The sequence below is a fragment of the Neofelis nebulosa genome, chromosome 8 (assembly GCF_028018385.1).
Source record: "Neofelis nebulosa isolate mNeoNeb1 chromosome 8, mNeoNeb1.pri, whole genome shotgun sequence".
NCBI classification, from domain to species: Eukaryota; Metazoa; Chordata; class Mammalia; order Carnivora; family Felidae; genus Neofelis; species Neofelis nebulosa.
Genome location: NC_080789.1, coordinates 21522014 through 21542842, shown reverse-complemented (window position 1 = coordinate 21542842; position 20829 = coordinate 21522014). Strand labels below are relative to the sequence as shown.

Genomic DNA, 20829 nt, shown 5'->3' with positions numbered 1-20829 from the left:
ACTTATTTTATACTTGACTTCCTGTTATACCTTATATCCTGAGTTCCTTGAGGACAGGGTCAGACAATATTCATTTTTACATTCACAGTGTCTTATGACATAGCAGGTAGACAGTAAATAATGCCAATTTGACAGTCATAGGTGTATGCCATTTCCATGTACCAAGTGAGATCACCAACAAGCTATTTCTTTAGAAATAGCTTCAAAGAAATAGGGATTCACAATATCCCTTGTTTTTGTTAAGAATAGATACAACACTACAGTTTTGTGTTCAATTTCAGCATTTCCACAGGGTTTTACACTTGCTGCCTTGTTCTCACATTTCTCCCTTCACTATACCCAGGTTTTTCCTGTCTGCCCTTTATTTTTTTTTTTAATGTTTATTTATTTTTGACAGAGAGACAGAGCATGAGTGTGGGAGGGTCAGAGAGAGAGGGAGACACAGAATCTGAAGCAGGCTCCTGGCACTAAGCTGTCTGCACAGAGCCCGATGCAGGGCTGGAACTCATGGACAGCAAGATCGTTACCTGAGCTGAAGTCAGTTGCTCAAAGACTGAGCCACCCAGGCGCCCCTGCCTTTACTTTAGTAATTAAGTTGTATTTAACTTCTTGAAAAGAGGTGTTTATAATATCAAATAGTTTTATGTCATCATTAATTCTAGTGCCTAATACAGAGCTCCAAACAAAATAAGCACCCTATATATAGAAACACATATATGCTTTCATAGAGATACCATGTGTAGAAATTATACAGTAAGATATCTAAATTTTTTAATGTTTTATTTATTTTTGACAGAGAGAGAGAGAGACAGACCATGAGCGGGGGAGGGTCAGAGAGAGAGGGAGACACAGAATCCGAAGCAGGCTCCAGGCTCTGAGCCGTCAGCACAGAGCCCGATGCGGGGCTCGAACTCACAGACCGTGAGATCATGACCTGAGCCGAAGTTGGACGCTCAACCGACTGAGCCATCCAGGAGCCCCAATAAGATATCTAGATAAAAGATTCTTGGACTATGGGGCACATAGGTGGTTCAGTCAGTTATGCATCTGACTCTTGATGTCAGCTGAGGATGTGATCTCAAGGTCCATGAGTTCAAGCCCCCTGTCAGGTTCTGCACTGACAGCACAGAGCCTGCTTGAAATTCTCTCTCTCCCTCTCTCACCGTCCCTCCCTTCCTCCTCCCTCCCTCTCTCTTTCAAAATAAATAAATAAATAATAAACTTAAAAAAAAAAAAAAGATTCTCATACTCAAAGTCTTACAATCTACTTCATATAAACAACTAACCATTTTGATTTCTAAACCATTTACAGGTCAAGTGTTTTTCCTCTTAAGAGCTTACCTGCGTAGGTTCAGGAGCCATACTCTTCCTTTGTTCGGTTGATTTTTCTATTGCTTCACTAAGAGATTTTGCATATTGTACCATAGCCTTCAACTGAGAATCAGTTAAAACCCATAATAAGTCATCCAATATTAGAACTAATTTTGTTGCAATAACATTGCAGTCCTTTAACTGTAAGAAAAAAATGATTCATAAAATTAAGCCAAGACATAAAACTTACAAATGCACAGTGTTTTAAAAAATGCTTAAAATGTTTGAATGAAGTTAAATATGGATCCTTCCTTCATTGACCAAATATTTACTGGGTTCCTGTACTATAGAACAAATACCTCCTTGTACTGGAGATAGAGTGGTAAAAAAGACTGACAAATTCCTATACCTTAACAGGTGCATATTATGCAAGTACAAGTACTTATATAATTTAATTTTTCATTTATAGCTAATAAGTCATATAATTACCTCCAATAATTGTGCTAATTCTAGTACAGAAAGGATTAAAATTAAACATGAAATACTATGTTAACCACATTTCACATTTCAATTTTTTTTTTTTAACGTTTTATTTATTCTTGAGAGAAAGAGAGACAGAGCATGAATGAGGGAGGGGCACAGCGAGAGAGGGAGACACAGAATCTGAAGCAGACTCCAGGCTCTGAGCTGTCAGCACAGAGTCCAACGTGGGGCTCGAACTCACGAGCCGTGAGATCATGATCCAAGCTGAAGTTGGACGCTCAACCAACTGAGCCACCCAGGTGCCCCCACATTTCACATTTCAGAATACTGTAGTAAGCAATGTACTCTGAAATTTTTTTTGAACTTAATTTAGAATATTTATTTGTGTCTAATGATACAAAACATTTTGTTGAGAATTTAACTGAGCCATGTTTTAAAAAGCCATGACTCCTTCATTAAATTTCATCACAATCTATAGAGAACTCTCAACTTCTGATATCTTGAAGTGACTATCTTCCCTACTTACCTAAATTACCATTCATATGTTAATAACCTTCTAAGGCTAGTAGTTTTGGTGACTTTGGAGGCTTTGCAGTTTACCCACAGCAAGATTCAACAGAAGAAATGAAATTACAAGACAGTTAATGTTCAACAATATTTGGCAACGGAGAATCTATTCAATTTATCAAAAGTAAAAATCTAGGGTCTCCTGGGTGGCTTAGTCGGTTAAGCATCCAACTTCGGCTCAGGTCATGATCTCACGGTCCGTGAGTTCGAGCCCTGCGCCGGGCTCTGTGCTGACAGCTCAGAGCCTGGAGCCTGTTTCAGATTCTGTGTCTCCCTCTCTCTCTGACCCTCCACCATTCATGCTCTGTCTCTGTCTCAAAAATAAACGTTAAAAAAAAATTTTTTTTAAAGTAAAATCTAAGTATCAAACGTAGATGACTGAAAAATGTTATTACACTAGATTTTTTCAAATACTGCTTAAGGCACTATATTTCCTTTTATTTTGCTTTTAAGTATTCCTATATTTCACTTAAAAACTTATTTAAAATTTCCTCTCAATTCCACTAGTTATCACATGAACCAAAAAGGTAACCCTATTGACTTACTCTTCTTTTAAGTGTGACTCTGATTTTTGATTGGTTGGTTATTAATCGAACAGGAGCACACATAATTTCAAGATGTGAACTTTGAGTAGCATCTGCCTCTATTCGAATCATCTGCCAATTTATTTCTTTAAACGTCAAAACCTAAGGAGAACAGAGATTAGCTTCACTTAGGCGAAACAGAATGAGAAATGTGTAGATCTGTAAAAACAAAAAAGCTAAATAAAATTTATCTCTTTACTAATATTCTTATGACACTCTAGATATATATTCACTATGCTTTTATTTTTAAAAATCGTATAGCTGCAACAAATTCAGTAACATATCTTCCTAATTATATTCATTATTTGTAAAGCTGTTAATATTTTACTCTGAATTTGATATAAAGCACAAAAAGCATGTGACCAAGAAAAACTTAAATAGGATTTTAGTTTTGTATATTTAAAATTCAATTCTGAGTAGCTGAGAAGTTAAAATGAGGTTCATTAACTCCATAAGTTGAAAGATTTATTACATAAAAACACTAAAATATGCACATTTTAAATTAAATAACGAAGAGAAATACATAGAAAAGTAGAGTTAAAAGGCAAGAGTAGGGGCGCCTGGGTGGCGCAGTCGGTTAAGCGTCCGACTTCAGCCAGGTCACGATCTCGCGGTCTGTGAGTTCGAGCCCCGCATCAGGCTCTGGGCTGATGGCTCGGAGCCTGGAGCCTGTTTCCGATTCTGTGTCTCCCTCTCTCTCTGCCCCTCCCCCGTTCATGCTCTGTCTCTCTCTGTCCCAAAAAAATAAATAAATAAATAAATAAATATCTGAAGTCTTGTACTCTTACCTGAGATGAAAATAAATATAAAAAAAAAAAAAAAAAAAAAAAAAAAAAAAAAAAAGGCAAGAGTAAATGCAGTATGTGAATCTAGGGTAACTATAAGAAGTCATTATTTTAAAATGCCCTCTTTTATTTATCAGTGACTAAAAGATTTTTTAAACAAAGAATGAAAAAAAAAATGCTTACCTCTCCTCTCTGTGGATCTTGAATGCGAGTAAATCTTAAATCTCCATGTTCCCAGTTTGCATTTACACTATAGATTCGTAGCTGGGAAAGTTCAAAGGATGCATTGAAAGCTTTTGCTCCAATGCGGATAACAATGGAGTTTACAGAAACAGTAATTCCCTCAACGACTTTTTCAGCAAAGCCATATTCACTGGAAAAATAAAGGAAAATATAATGCACTAAAGCCCATATAAATTATTGATAAGTTATCTGTTAATATTTTCACACAAGTGTATAAAAGGACCATAATATTATTCATTTTTATTTTTAAAAATTTTCAGTAAAAGCAATAATCTAGCCTGATTGTCAACCTCAAAGGGCCGTGGACCTAGGGCTTCCCACACCTGATTGCATGTAAATTATAAAAATGTTGTCAAAATGATAAAAATCTTTAAGATTTCACGTTACTCTATACAAATTTTTTATTTTAGTTCCAGTACAGTTAATACACAGTAATATATTCGTTTCAGGTGTACAATAGAGTGACTTGACAATTCTATACACTACTCAGTACTCATGATAAATGTACTCTTTAATCTCCATCACCTATTTTACTCATCTTCCTCCCCACCCCTCTGGTAGCCATCAGTTTGTTCTCTATACTTAAGAGTCTGGGAGCACCTGTGTGGCTCATTTGGTTAAGTGTCCGACTCTTGGTTTCGGCTCAGGTCATGAGCTCATGGTACATGGGTTTGAGCCCCACATCAGGCTCCACACTGACACTGTGGAGCCTTATTAGGATTTTCTCTCTCCCTCTCTCTCTCTCAAAACAAACCTTAAAAGAAAGTATTAAAAAAGTGTTTCTTGGTTTGTCTTTTTTAGCCTTTGCTCGTTTGTTTTCTTTCTTAAATTTCACATATGAGTGAATACGACATATGCGGTCTCTTAAATACCACATATGGTATTTATCTTTCTCTGACTTATCTTGCTTAGTATTATACTCTCCAGATCCATCCATGCTGTTGCAAATGGCAAGATTTCATTCTTTTTTATGGCTGAATAATATTCCAATGTACATATACATATATCACTTTTTCTTTATTCATCAATTGATGGACATTTGGGCTGCTCCCATATCTTGGCTATTGTAAATAATATGACAATAAGATAGGGGTGCATTTATCTTTTCAAATTAGTGTTTTTTTTATTCTTTGGGTAAATACCCAGTAGAATTACTGGATCATCTGGTAGTTCTAGTTCTAATTTTTTGAGGAACCTTCATGCTATTTTCCTGAGTAGCTGCACCAGTTTGCATTCCCACCAACACTGCATGAGTGTTCCTTTTTCTCCACATCCTCACAAATACCTGTTTCTTGTGCTTCTGATTTTAGCCATTTTGACAGGTGTGAGTAAAGGTTACTCTTTAAATGAGGTTATTGTAATTATTATCCAAAGCTGCTTATTCTCAAGTTGCCAGATATCCAGACAACTGGGAATCTATAAATAAGAGAGCTAAATTCTTGACACAAAGAAGGTTACAGACTATAACTACAATATAATCTCATAATTCAGGAATAAAGTCAGAAAAAGTTCACATTTTCTAATTCAATTCAGCAAATATTTGTTGAACATCTACCATGTGCACTACGCTGGGAAATAAGGAAACCAAAATATAGTTGTGGTATTCTAGGGCTTGCAAGTTCCTTGGAGACGAAAAACACATACACCCTAAGAACTGAAGCATTAAGGTAGTCTATAATTAAGTGCTTTAAAAATAGAATCATCACTACACTTGGTAGAAGAAATTGCTCATAACTAGGGAGAAATCTATCCAGGAAAGAAAAATGTATTTCCCTCAGGGAGAGATGGGAGAAAGGGAAATCTTACATTAGGGAAAAGAATGAGCGAGTGCAAAAAAGTAGGAAAGTAGAGGTCACAATGAGAATAATGAGTAGATGGGGTGCCTGGGTTAAGTATCTAATGCTTGATCTCAGCTCAGGTAGTGACCTCACAGTTCATGGGATCAAGCTCCATGTCCAGCTCCGTGCTGACAATGCAGGGCCTGCTTGGAATTCTCTCTCCCTCTCTCTCTGCCCCTCCCCTGCTCATGCTCTCTCTCAAAATAAATAAACATTTAAAAAAAAAAAAAAAAGGGAATAATGAGTAGGACAGTATGCTTGGAATGTAGATTATCAATATATTTTGGCAGGAGGGGTGGTGAAAATTTGCCCAAATGGCACATTACTTCAATTATCATCACTATGACCATTATTCCTAAATCCATCTCTATCCAGATCTCTCACTAGAACTTCAGACTGTTATGGGAATGCAAGCTGGTGTAGCCACTCTGGAAAACAGTATGGAGGTTTCTCAAAAAACTAAAAATAGAACTACCCTACGACCCAGCAATTGCACTACTAGGTATTTATCCATGGGATACAGGGATGCTATTTTGAAGGGACACATGCATGTTTATAGCGGCACTATCAACAATAGCCAAAGTATGGAAAGAGCCCAAATGTCCATTGATGGATGAAGAAGATGTGGTGTATAAATGTATACATATACGTACGTACACACACACACACACACACAATGGAGTATTACTCAGCAATCAAAAAGAATGAAATCTTGCCATTTGCAACTATGTGGATGGAACTGGAGGGTATTATGCTAAGTGAATTAGTCAGAGAAAGACAAAAATCATATGACTTCACTCATATGAGGACTTTAAGAAACAAAACAGATGAACATAAGGGAAGGGAAACAAAAATAATATAAAAACAGGGAGGGGGACAAAGCATAAGAGACTCATAAATATGGAGAACAAATTGAGGGCTACTGGAGGGGTTGTGGCAGGGGGGATGGGCTAAATGGGTAAGGGGCATTAAGGAATTTACTCCCGAAATCGTTGTTTCACTATATGCTAACTAATTTGGATGTAAATTTTAAAAAAGAAAAAAGAAAATTGAAAAAAAGAAGAAAGAAAAAAATGAAATTCAGAAAAATTCAGATGTCCACCAAATATTTCCATCTGGATGCTTCTCACACATTTTAAAGCCAACATGCGTGAAAGTGAACCTATCATCTTTATTGATCGTGCACTTCCCTCCCCTCTACCTGCTGCTAGGCTTCCTTATTTTCTATCTCATTGAATAAGTAAATAAACTTCCTAATCCTCCAATGACTTATCTTTTAAATCAGGTAATACTCTAAGGTTACATGTGGGCTACATGAAATAATGCATATGAACCAAACAGCCCATGTCTTGATTCATGATACTTTATGAAACACAACTATTATTTATAGTACTAATAGCATTATATTCTTATTAATACTATGAAAAGTCTGGGTGAAAAAACATATGAAAAACTCAGCCTCAGTATCTTCATTTGTAAAATAAAAACAATACATATTTTGGGGCGCCAGGTGGCTCAGTTGGTTAAGTGTCCAACTTCAGCTCAGGTCATGATCTCACTGCTAGTGAGTTTGAGCCCCGCGTGGGGCTCTGTGTTGACAGCTCACAACTCAAAGCCTGGAGCCTGCTTCAGATTCTGTCTCCGTCTCTCTGCCCCTCCCCTGCTTGTGCTCTCTTTTTCTCTCAAATATAAATAAATAAACATTAAAAATAATTATTATTATACACATTTTCAAAAGGTTGCTGTGGTCCTTAAGTAAAATGGTGTTTGTACAATAGTTTATATAGTCCTTAGCTTACCTTAGGTAATTTTGGTTGTTTACCTTGGGCTTAGAAAATTGAGAACTAAAGAGGAAGAACTCATCAGCATCCTAGGGAGAAGTTGCTTTAATCCCACGGACAAATATTGGTCACTTAGACAGAAATATTCCTGGAGTTGGAATGAATATATCTATAGTAATTATTTGGGAACACCCTCTGGAATATCCAATGTCATCTGTTCTAACCTATGCACATTGAAAAGTGTTACAACTTTGGGAAGCCAAAGTTATTTGGCAAGCTGGTGCAGCCACTCTGGGAAACAGTATGGAGGTTCCCCAAAAAACTAAAAACAGAACTACCCTACAACCCAGCAATTGCACTACTAGGCATTTATCCAAGGGATACAGGTGTGCTGTTTTGAAGGGACACATGCACCCCAATGTTCACAGCAGCACTATCAACAATAGTCAAAGTATGGAAAGAGCCCAAATGTCCATCGATGGATGAATGGATAAAAATAATGTGGTATTTTTTACCACACACAGTGTAGAATTACTCGAAATCAAAAAGAATGAAATCCTGCCATTTGCAATCACATGGATGGAACTGGAGGGTATTATGCTAAGTGAAATTAGAAAAAGACAAAAATCATATGACTTCACTCATATGAGGACTTTAAGAGACAAAACAGAGAACATAAGGGAAGGGAAAGAAAAATAATATAAAAACAGGGAGGGAGACAAAGCATAAGAGACTCATAAGTATGGAGAACAAACTGAGGGTTTACTGGAGGGGTTGTGGGGGGGGGATGGGCTAAATGGGTAAGGGGCACTAATGAATCTACTCCTGAAATCATTGTTGCACTATATGCTAATTTGGATACAAATTTTAAAAATAAAATTAAAAAATAAATAAATAAAATAAAAAGTGTTACGACTTTACTGGAGGATTTACCATTAGAGGCGTGAAGCCTGAATCTATGACTAAGGTAGACAAGTTTCTGGTTATGTTATCCATTGTAAATTTAAAAGGTGAAACTCTAGTTTTCAAGTAAGTCTCTTCTAAGTTTGATTTATCTTCACATAGAAGTACATCTCCTCTATATGACACGGTAAAATCAAATTTCTGAACTTACAAATTTGCTAGATCATTAATCTATAGGACTATTATCAGGGCACCTGGGTGGCTCAGTCTGTTGGGCATCCAACTTCGGCTCAGGTCATGATCCCACAATTCATGAGTTTGAGCCCCGCATCGGGCTCTGTGCTGACAGCTTAGAGCCTGGAGCCTGCTTTGAATTCTGTGTCTCCCTCTCTCTCTGTTCCTCCCCTACTCATGCTCTGTCTCTCTCTCTCTCTCCTTCAAAAGATAAATAAATAAAAACATTAAAAAAATTTTTTTGGGGGGGCGCCTGGGTGGCTTGGTCGGTTAAGCGTCTGACTTTGGCTCAGGTCATGATCTCACAGTCTGTGAGTTCGAGCCCCGCGTTGGGCTCTGTGTTGACAGCTCAGAGCCTGGATCCTGTTTCAGATTCTGTGTCTCCCTCTCTCTCTGCTCCTCCCCTGTTCATGCTCTGTCTCTCTCTCAAAAATAAACAAACGTTAAAAAAAAAAAAAATTTAAAAAGAAAATTTTTTTTTTTTAAATCTATAGGACTATTATCAACTCACCGGTCCTACACAGAAGGCCCTCCTGTTAAATATTAATTTCCCTATATTTTAATCTCTTAGAGACAAAATCAAATAAATCAGTGTTTCCCCAAATTGTATAAGTATAAAGAATTGTTGAAAATATATAATCACAGTCTTGATGACCATTCTAAGACCTCAAGAATCATAATTTAAAAAAAAAAAAAAAAAAGGACCCTAAGAGACTATAGATTAATAAGCACGCAAAGTGATTGCTACCATCAGGCAAGTCTGGAAAATGCTGAAGTAGATTAACCATAAGCCAAAATTATAAAGTACTATAAAAACATGCTGAAAGAGGAAGGTGGAAATGTATATGCATGTGTGTCTGTGTATCTGATGTGTACGTTCATTCTATTTTTTATTTTATTTTATTTTTTTAAGATTTTATTTTTAATTAATCTCTACACCCAATGTAGGGCTCAAACTTATAACCCTGAGATCAAGAGTCGCATCTTCTACTAACTGAGCCAGCCAGGTACCCCATACGCATCCACTCCAAAGAAGAGTTTAACACTGGTTTTACACAGAACCTGGAACACTATAAAATGTTTAAGGCTGCCATGTTGTATAACTTGAAGAGGCACTAATCAAATTAAAATCTATGTGAACATTTTATATGAATAGGTGCACAATCCCAAAATTAGTGGAGACATCCTGCCTTAAAGAAATGAAATACAGTATGAGATCCAAATTTAATGAATACAATTAATAGGAAATTTTTTAAAGATTAAGATCTAACTTTTCAGCAAAACTTTGCGAAATGGCTCTCATGCTTCTACTTTATTAGCATCTGATTTTTATTTATCAAAATCCAATTTTTATAAAGTATGAGCATTCTATATTTAATGAGTTTTAGAATAACCCAAATGGCCTATAATTTTTTTAAGGCACCAACTTAACTCTTAAGAGTCATAAAAGTTCCACTGATGCACAGAATAAATAAATGATAGGCAAAAAAACTACTTAGAGACTATGAGACTATCTGATTTATAGAAGCTTTTGGTTGATCATTACTATTTAATATCAAGGAAAGCAAAATAAACAAAAAAGGCTAAAAATAAATTCTACTATTTTGGCAGCACAATACCAAAACTGCAAATTGTTTGATGGGAAAGGTGACTGAAATAGAGATTGTCTGACATTAGGAAATTTTATGTCCCATCACTACAGATAACAGAGCTGACCAAAGGAAAGGACTCCCTTTGCCAGTCATGCAGATTAATGGAAATAGCTTACCTTTGTCCTGAAGCAGTTGCAATTGGTGATGGGCCATTAGGATTTCGTGGTTCTTCACATGTACTCATTTCCATTATTACTTTATCCAGGGACTAATAAAAATAACATCAAAAATGTAAAAAATTAGATACAGTATTTTATTTTATGTATGTTTTGAAATATTATGTAATGCTATTTTCTCTTTCATTTCTTTAGGAACAAAGTAAACAGTAAGCAAGCAGAGTCACTTTAAATGTCTTTCAAACAAATACCAAAACAGAAAACAATGTGCTCAGTCCTTTCTCAAGGAACTTATTATCTGATTTAAAAAAAAAAAAAAAGGCTGTGGGCATATACGATTATGAAAGAAAAAAACTACAAGTAGCCATATGCTGGTGAAATCAATAGATTTTACAGGAGTGCAATCTCTAGTCCCAGAATGTATAACATTATTAATTGCTAAATGAGATTATGTATTAATGAATGGGACTTACCAATCTAAGACTTGAGATTTAAGACATATAACAATTAAAAATATGAAATATGAAAGAAATGTGGAAAGACATTCCCATAATGAAAAAATTTCTTTCAAGATAACAGTTTTTGTTGAAGATCAAATGTCTTTGGTAGTCATCACTAACAAAACTTAGTCATTCTTCATTCTCTATTTTAATACAGCATTTATTATCTGAAATTATCTTATTTGTTTACTTATTCATTGTCAGTCTCCTCTATAAAAATATTAAGCTCCCTCAGGAAATGGGGAAGGTGCTCAATAAATATTTGTGGAATAAATGAATCAATAAGTAACCAAATGACCAATCTTTCTTAAATTTTCTTTAAAAAAGAAAAGTATATTAATGTGCATATTATTTAATTTACTAGATGATTAAAATCAGAAACACAGAAAGCATGAATTAAATGTTATTAATACTGCCATAGTATATCAATAAAGAGCTAAATGATACAATAAAAATATACCAACTTACAACATAACACGTGAAAATTTAAAGACCCTCCCATTTTAAGTTCAAACTTCTCATTTAAGGGCTGAGAAAACTAAGTACTATTCAAATAAAATGAAAGCTAATTAGTGGAAAAGCCAGAAGATCATATTTCTATGAAATAAAGCATTAATATTAGCAAAGTACTTAAATCATATCATATATAAATGTTTATTTCTGAGGTAAGTCAGAACTCACCAAACAGATGGGATGTGTTTTCAATTTTGTCCATGGGATCTACCAAAGAAAAATTAAAAAAAAAAAATTGTTTTCTTTAAAATCAATCATTAAAAAATAGCAATCAATACAGATGTTCTCTCTTTAAAAAAAAAAAGTTTATTTACTTAGAGAGCACGCCCACGCGTGAGCGGGGTGGGGCAGAGAGAAGCAGGCTCTGTCCTGTCAGCACAGAGCCGAACATGGGGCTCAATATCAGGACCGTGAGATCATGACCTGAGCCAAAATCAAGAATCAGACACTTAACTGACTATGCCACGCAGATGCTCTCTTAATTTAGTGATAGATATACCAAATTTTATCAATGACTTTTTTCTCAAATTGCAAAATAATAAACTGAGCAATTCATTCAGACTCTTAAAATCAGATGTACCTGTTTTGTATACGAAAAGACTACTAATCATTATTTTCTTGGTTATCTTTTAAAATAAGAATTTCAGGTCCTCTTAAGTTTCTTTTTTTCCAGACCTTAAAAATATGTTAACTTCTTTCTTCCTTCCTTCCTCCCTCCCTCCATCTTTTCTTTCTTTTCCTTCCTTACTTCCTTCCTTTCCCTTCCTTCCCCTTCCTTCCTCCCTCCCTCCCTTTCTTCCTTCCTCCCTCCCTCCCTCTCTTCTTCCTTCCTTCCTTCCTTCCTCCCTCCTTCCCTCCCTCCCTCCCTCCCTTCATCCTTCCTTCCTTCCTTTCTTTCTCTCTCTCTTTCTTTCTTTCTTTTTCTTCTTTCTTTCAGGCTCCATACCCAATGTGGGACTTGCAGTCATGACCCTGAGATTAAAAAATCACATGCTCTACAGACTGAGCCAGCCAGGCACCCCTTAACGTCATAATTTAAGATTTCCCAGCAAAGCATGATGGGTGTTTTGTTCATTTAACTGTTCATGTAACAGTTTTTTCAATTCTAAAATTCTGACCATGGGGCACCTGGCTGGCTCAGTCAGAAGAGCATGTGACTTCTGATCTCAGAGTCATGAGTTCAAGCTCCATGTTGTGTGTGGAGATTACTTAAAAATAAAATCTTTTTTAAAAATTAAAAATAAAAGAAAATAAAATTCTGACCCATATTTTTGTAGATATTCAAGAAAAATACACAAACGAGGCTATTTATGTAAAATGTAGGTAATATCAAATAACTAATGTCCAAGCATGCCTTACACTGAAAAATCACATCTTTATAGATATTTGGGTTTATGGAGGATATAACAAAAATTAAAGGCGACCATCAAAGGATATTGGAACCTTTCCACACTCTTTTCTTTCCAGTCTAATTTTAATTTTATGAAACAGATTACTCATGCACTATTTCTACTGAGTAGACTCTCAAAACACCTGGTCTTTAAGAGCAAGAAGTGATATGACATACGATTAAATTCAAAGGTAAGTAGGAATAAATTTTAATAAGGAAAAATAACGATAATAATGAGCAGAAATAATAAACTTAAAAATCCTCAAGGAAGAAACAAATGAGGAAAAGAAAATTTCAAATAAAAGTATAATGTACAGAATAAGATATGTGTCTTCACGTCTTTATTTGAAATTGTGTTTACTTACTACAAATTTAAATTGTCCCAATTAACAAATATTATGAAAAAATATCTTTGAATATGTGCCAAATTTAGCCAATTATTTTATTAATAAACTACCAGTAATGGGGGCGCCTGGGTGGCTCAGTTGGCTAAGCGTCCAACTTTGGCTCAGGTCATGATCTCACGGTTTGTGGGTTCAAGCCTCATGTCAGGCTCTGTGCTGACAGCTCAGAGCCTGGAGCCTGCTTCGGATTCTGTGTCTCCCTCTCTCTCTACCCCTACCCACTCACTCTCTGTCTCTCTCTCAAAAATAAAAAAATATTAAAAAATAAATTAAAAAAAAAACTATCAGTAATGTTATTTAAATGTTAGGATTAAACTTTAAAACTAAACTATAAATTACTATTATATTAGCATATGACTTCATTAAGTTCACCAGACACACATTCATGCAATTATTTAAACATAGTTATTTGTCTTTTTAAATTATATTAATAAAAATGCCTTTTTATAGATCTATAACAAAATACTTAAGAAATAGGAATGAAATAAAAACTGAAAATAGAAAATGCTTTCCACAGATATCAAAATCTCACCCTAATAGATGCTTTATTACAAAAAACTTTGTTGATAGCAAGCCATGTTGGCAAATCCAACATATTCTGGAGCACTTCTTCATCCAGCTCCAAATTCTTCAATTCACCTTCTCCTTTGAGGGTACTCAGATTTATCTTGTCAGGAGATAAATTTTTAGTAAATCTGAAAGAGAATATATATTGCATTTATTTTAGTGTCAGTTATTGTACCACAGTCATTCTTGCAAATATACAGAGCATTAAAAATGTAATAGCAGCACAAAGAAACACAAAACTGCAGTGACAAGCTCTACTTTAATCCATGTTTTTTGATCCATTTTTGTTATTACTGTTTTGATCTCTTATCCATAGCTCTCTTACATAAAGCCTGCAGTGTTTTCAGCATACATTTGAATATCATATTCCCATATACAATCAAACTCTGGTTCTTACTGCCTTTCAAATTTATGAATATTTAAGTAGTGTCTACTATTTCCAGGTACTATGTGAGGCAGTGGGGATAGCTCAAAGCCATCCCACATCACATGATATTCACTTTGCTACAGACCACTTGGCAGAAAGAGATATTCCTCTTCTATGAACCAACCTACAAAGAAGGTTAAGGGGACCCTTTAGAAGTAGCATCAGTGTTGCCACCATTTATCATTTCAAGAACAATATCAGAAGTTATCAGTACTCCTTTTAGAATCATCCAGAGATTCCTACCTTTAAAAACTAACCCAGATCATTCAGAAATATATCAGAGTACACAAATCTTTCTCTAAAAGGTCTCTGACAAAGAGGATCATGCAACTCTACTTGGCAGCCAATTTCAGTGTTTCCTGTGTGACATTTAAAGATACCAATTATTTATAATCCTAAATTCGCTGTGCAAATACCATTTACCCTTTCTGTAGTCCAACTAAATGAAGTATAGAGTGCTTAATGAAAGTGCCAAAAGTCACATGGGAGAGTGGACCCTAAATTCTAATTAAAGAACACAGATTCTCGATGATGAAAAATGAAAATTCTTAAACCTAAGAAAAAAGATTGCAAGTAACAATAAAATTTTAAATAATACTGGACATTTTCCAAGGGTTTACTGCGTTCTTTGTTTGCAATCATTATTACTTCATCTAATTCCCACGATAACCCATTAGGGTCAATACTATTTTTATTTCCACTGTTTAGATGAGTAAACATAATGAGAAACTAACATATTTGCCCAATATCTCAACTAATTATGATGATAAGAGTAATAATAAAAGAGCTAAGATGCAAGTACAATGTTCAATTCACGCCCATCTGAAAGGATGATGAACTACAGGTTGTGCACAGACACTACAAATGTCAGCAAATTGGCAGAGTACTCCAGGTCATCTACACTGAACAAGTACTGTGACGGAAGGCGAATGGCACAATTGTCCATATGGGCATTCATCCTGGCAAGATGGCCATCACTAGACTAAAACTAGAAAAACACCACAAAAGGATCCTTGAACATAAAGCCAAATCTCGCCAAGTAGGAAAAGGGCAAATATAAAGAAGAAACTATTGAGAAGATGAAGGAATAAAGTAATCTTATATTCAACTTTAAATAAAAACTGTTCAAATGAAAAAGTAAATAAATCAAACAGCCCTAAAAAATGAAAAACTGCTAACTGCCCAGGAAGTGCTTTTTTCAAAAATGAAACTACTGACAAAATTAACTACTGGGTAACAAGAGTTATCAGCCAGTCTTCTACCATTTTTTGAAACTAAATATTAAAGGAATAAGATATACAGGTTATGCCCAATACATCAACAAGAATACCCATCAATATACACATGCTTCCCATTGACTCTAAACCAGAATTTTTTGAGCCATATTTTATCTGGATTCATATTTTTTCACAGAAGGTCAACTGAGAAATGCAGAATTCATATTTAACCCATATTTGACCAGTGATGCTAGGTTATATTATACTTACCACCAAACATGTTTGGTTTAATACTATGATGTTTCCTGATAGGTTCCCACCCCTAATCATATAGGAATGGCCTGCCACTACCTCAAGGCACACTATTAGAGCTAGAAGGGAGCATTCAATGCCTACTTACTGAGAATTCACTATTCATACACATATACTGACAAGCAGTACACTCAAGATGTCCTTGCCTTTGTGCAGTTCTCAATTCAGCTGGTAGACAGAACACCAAAAAGCATGATTAAGAGAGAATACAGTAAAGGGCTTTAATCTAAAGCTTCTCTGAAAACAGGGACTTTGGAGCTGATATCTAAGAATGAGTAGAAATTAACTGGGCAAGGAAAAGAAGGGAGTCAGGGAAGAAAGAGTGTTCCAAGTAGTGGGAATAAAACATACAAAGGAAGGTTCTCAGGAAGGAGGGAGCATGGTATAAAATAGAACGGAAAAAAGATCAGCATCTACAATGTAACAAGAGGGCCAGAAGAGTAGAAGATAAATCTGAAAGGACAATGAAGGGACTTGATTCTACAAGGCCTTAACCATTACATTCATTCATTCATTCATTCATTCAATAAATTTTAATTGATACCTATAAATTAATGGATATATGACAATGAACAAAACAGATAAAAATCTCTGCCTTCATGGAACTTAAGGGGGCTGGGTTCTGAAAAGAATGAAAAAATAAGTTAAATATATAGTAAGCCAGATTCCGACTACGGAGGAAAAAAACAAAGCAATATAGTAATAAGATAGCAGGGGCAAGCAGAGGACATTTTAATTTTTAAAGGGATGGACAGGAAAATCCTCAGTGAAAAGATGACATGTGGGCAAAAAGATCTGAAGGAAGTGAAGGAGGTAGCTATATAAATATCTAATGAAAAGAAAGCTCTAGGCCAAGGAGAAGCAAAGGTAAAAAAGTTGAGGTGGGAACATGCTTGGCATGTCTGAGAAATAGCAAGAAGGTTAATGTGGCTACAGGAAATGAACAAAAAGGCAAGACTAAAAGCAGATGGAGTAAGTTAGAGAAATAAGAGGAGACAAATCATGTGGGACCTTTAAAGCCACTCTAAGGACTCTGGTTTTTACTATGAGTAAAAATGAAAGTGATTGGTTATTGGAGATGGTTTTAACTAGAATAGGAAACTTCAACTTTTAAGGGTCACTCCACTGAGAATATATGAAAGGGTGGACATGGACAGAAGCAGGCAGCCCAGACAGGAGGTTATTGCGATACTCCAGGTAAGAGAAGATGTTGCCTTCTTCAAGAATATATGTCTTGAATCAAGAAGGAAAAGTAGGAAGTGACAGAAAGGGAACAATCTAGATATATCCTAAGGTAAAGCCAACAGGAGCTGATTAAACAGAATGAAGTCAAGGATGACTCCAAGGTTTTTACTCTGAGTAAATGGAAGGATAGAGTTGCCATTTTTCAGGGTAAAGAAAAAGAGGGAAAAATAAGTTTGGGATTAAGGATCAGAATTTAGGCTTTGAACAGTTTAATTAAGAGATGACTATTAGATAATCCAAGAAGAGATGCCAATTAGGTAGTCAGATATTGAAATCTCATTCTGTAGCTGCAGATACAAATTTGGTAATCACCAATGTTATAGATATTTGTGGCTACAAGATGAAGACAGAAAATCAAATGGCTCAAAGACTATGGTCAGAGACCACTAAGAAGACAAGGAAATGTAAAAGAAACCAATAAAGGAGATTAAAAAAGAAGAACCAGTGAGGTAGGAAAGAAACCAGGTTGTAACCAGGTTTTGTTTTTTTATTAAGGTAAGAGAAAACTCAGCAAGCTTATACACTGGTGACAATAATGCAGAAAACAGAAAACTACTGATGGTGCAGTAAGGACAGACAATTGCTAGAGCAGAATCCTGAGTAGATGAAAGCAGATGTGGTACACAAGAGGAGGGGTTGGCTTTGAATAGTTTTGACTTTGGAAAGCATGTAAATACATACATAAAAAAAACAAAATGAGAAAGAATGAGAAAAGGGGAAGCATCTAAAATTGAAAGGAAACTTAAACAAATGAACCTAATTGTACTTTAAAAATACTGTAAGCATATTCAAGGGGAAGATAGGAAGAAAAGAAGGACAAAGGGACAGACAAAGACTATCTGAGTAACTCATGAACACAAATTTGACTCTATGTCCTTAATGGTGGGCAGGATGGGATGCGTGGGTGTGTGTGTGTGCATGTGGGAAGGGTTAGTGGAGAAATCAAGGAACATCCTGACTGGTTATGTACAAGAATGTTCTTGATCTCAATGGTATTTGCAAAAGGAAAAAAGTGAAAGCACTTAAATGTCCAAGGGGAAATAATCCCTTTACTTATGATATATCATGCTACATACGTATCAGGTAATATGTGTTGCCAACCATATAAAGAAAATGCCTATATCATTATGGTGAAAATTCAAGGTTCAAAATTACAATATGATTTCAATTATGTAAAAAATGCATTAGAAAATGTCAAATATCAAGAGTACCTTTGGTTGGTAAGATTTTAGATTTCTTCATCTTTATACTTTTCTATATGTTTAAATGTTCTAATAAGTATATGCCATTTTTATAAAAACAAAAGTTCATCAGAAACCCAAAAGATAGGCCTGACAAGAGTAAAAGTGAAAGATGAAAAGATTAAAATACATGTCATTAACAAGAAATTATACCTTCAATTTAGTACATACTAAAAGGACAACATCTGCAAAGAGGATGAGCCTTAAAGTCAGACAAGTAAGTCTGAATTCTTGTTTAGCTACTTATTGTGATACCTCTCTGCCTCAGTTTGCTCACCTATAAAATGGGGAAAATAACACCACCTCACACAATTTTAGTGAGGACTAAAGATAATATGGAAAGCATCAGGTACAAAACAGATATCCAAATAACAGTTCTCTTTTTCCTTCCCTCTTTCTATTTAGATTAAATCATGAACACATTGATTATAGTTTTAACTGAACCAATATCAAAAGTTCATGTTTATCCAAATAATACTTCAAAATAGCCAAGGTATAGAGTTAATCTTGAAAACATATTAATATTGCTCATCTATTAAACTGTTTTAAATAGAAATCAGAAGACATATTGGTAACTTACATTCACAGCTATTAAAAAGCTGATTCCCTATACTGGGTAAGCAGTGTGTATATATCGAATTATTTATCTTCAATTATTCATATTAGGCATTAATTTACATATATTTCAGTTTTGTACAACTGTTTCCCAATCATTTATTAATACGTTTCTTCCAAAAACAGAAACAGGAGAATGATTCTTCAGCAACATTTGTCATAATTTAATTGACAAAGGAAAAGAAGACCTTCATTACATGTATATACTAGGCAAACAAAGGGATGAAAACTCACAAGAGTATTAAGGCGTGGAAGAGGTATTTTTCTACCTATGCTTTTTCCAAGTGTTGCTACAGCTCTTTGAACTAAATTGCCATCTGAGATCCCCAGATAATTGTATTACTCTACTGAATAGTATAATTGAGAAGGGCCTGATCCTAAAGAGAATAATCTGTTATATGAAATAAACCACTACTGCTCACTAAAGAACAATTTAAAGCTCTAAACAGTTATATAAACATTTTAAAACTGAACTTTAAAAATATGGTAAAAATTTAAGTCAATGAATTAAACTTCTGAATAATTATTTATTGACTGAAAATGGAGGGGTAGGAGAAATGAAACATAACATATATATAAAACCAACATAGATGTTAACAAAGACTCAAAACAAGGATAAAGGAGAAAGCTGATTGACCTGAATATATCAAAGCCGTATAACAGCACAGAACAAAGTCATAAAAATTTTAGGGCACAATTCTTACTGATTTTTTTATTTTCAAAATTCAGAAACACAGCTTCATTACTATCTACACTATTATGCCAGGCAAAGTGGCTTATTTTAAAATAAACATGTGTCCTCCACTCTAACATCAGTATTGTCAAAATAAATAAGTGTTTATTTTGAGAGACAGAGTGTGTGTGTGAGTGGAGCAGGGGCAGAGAAAGAGAATTCCAAACAGGCTCCACGCAGTCAAGTGAAGAGCCTGATGCCAGGCTTGATCCCACAAACTGTGAGATCATGATGTGAGCCAAAATCAAGAGTCGGACCCTCAACCTTAGCATGAAATAAATTTTAATATGAATGTATATATTTTATTGGTTAATTTTATGGTTTATTTTTAACAATGTAACAATTTAAAAACATACTTAAAACATGAAAACAGCTTCTACTTCATCCAAAATTTTCTTTAATTACACATAACACGTGAAAATACATTTACTAGTTTTTTCAGTAGTAACAACAAAAATAGCTAACTAGAGAAATAAAATTTCCAAATGGAAAGAATGTGTTTGACTTAGATTATGCATTTATTACATGCAAAGCACTGTGCTAAGCAGACATTTATGGCAAAACAAAGTTAAGTCCATAATCAAAGATTTATAATTTGCTTAAGGTAACAGGCGATAACGCCCAAAAAGTCCAAGATTTCCAGCTTTGTAATAAAAATGCCATTTACTACACAACCTCTCTCTGTTTTAGTTTCCCTATCTGTGGAATGGAGATAATAATAATAATACCTGCTTCATGGGGCTGTTCTGAGGATTAACTGAGTTATAACATGTAAAATGCTAGGAAATGTCCCTAATACATAGGAAAACTCAGGGAGTGTTAGTTATTATTAATACAAAGACACAGGTTAAATAAAATTATGAACACAGAAACCTTAAATAACGAGTGGTTAAAATTTTTCAAAAAACTTTTTTTTGGCTTGATAAAACATGAGGTATGCAACAGATCATAAATCAAAAAGCATAAATTTACTATAAAAGCATAAATGTTACTATAAATTTTAGTTGTGATTTATTTGAACTTTCATCAGATCCATTCTACAGCTACATCATAAAAACAAAGATCATAAAGTTTTATTAGCTAAAGCAACCTGAAACAGATTTCTGAAATGTACCATCTCCAAGTTAAATACAGTACTTGGGGGGTAGAATCACTTACAGCTCACAAG

The 20829-nt window shown here is 34.8% G+C and overlaps 1 protein-coding gene across 2 annotated transcripts in view; it reads right to left on the bottom strand.

Annotated features, from left to right (window-relative positions):
* BLTP3B (bridge-like lipid transfer protein family member 3B) overlaps positions 1-20829 on the bottom strand; it is a 113770-nt gene that overhangs the window by 56007 nt on the left and 36934 nt on the right. For both annotated transcript variants that reach the window (XM_058741665.1, XM_058741664.1), the window contains 6 exons: positions 13837-13999; positions 11679-11717; positions 10498-10589; positions 3914-4103; positions 2907-3047; positions 1342-1512 (listed from right to left, as the gene is read on the bottom strand). In XM_058741665.1, the coding sequence (XP_058597648.1) occupies positions 1342-1512; positions 2907-3047; positions 3914-4103; positions 10498-10589; positions 11679-11717; positions 13837-13899 (696 nt within the window). In that variant the 5' untranslated portion in view covers positions 13900-13999. The remainder of the gene's footprint in view (positions 1-1341; positions 1513-2906; positions 3048-3913; positions 4104-10497; positions 10590-11678; positions 11718-13836; positions 14000-20829) is intronic.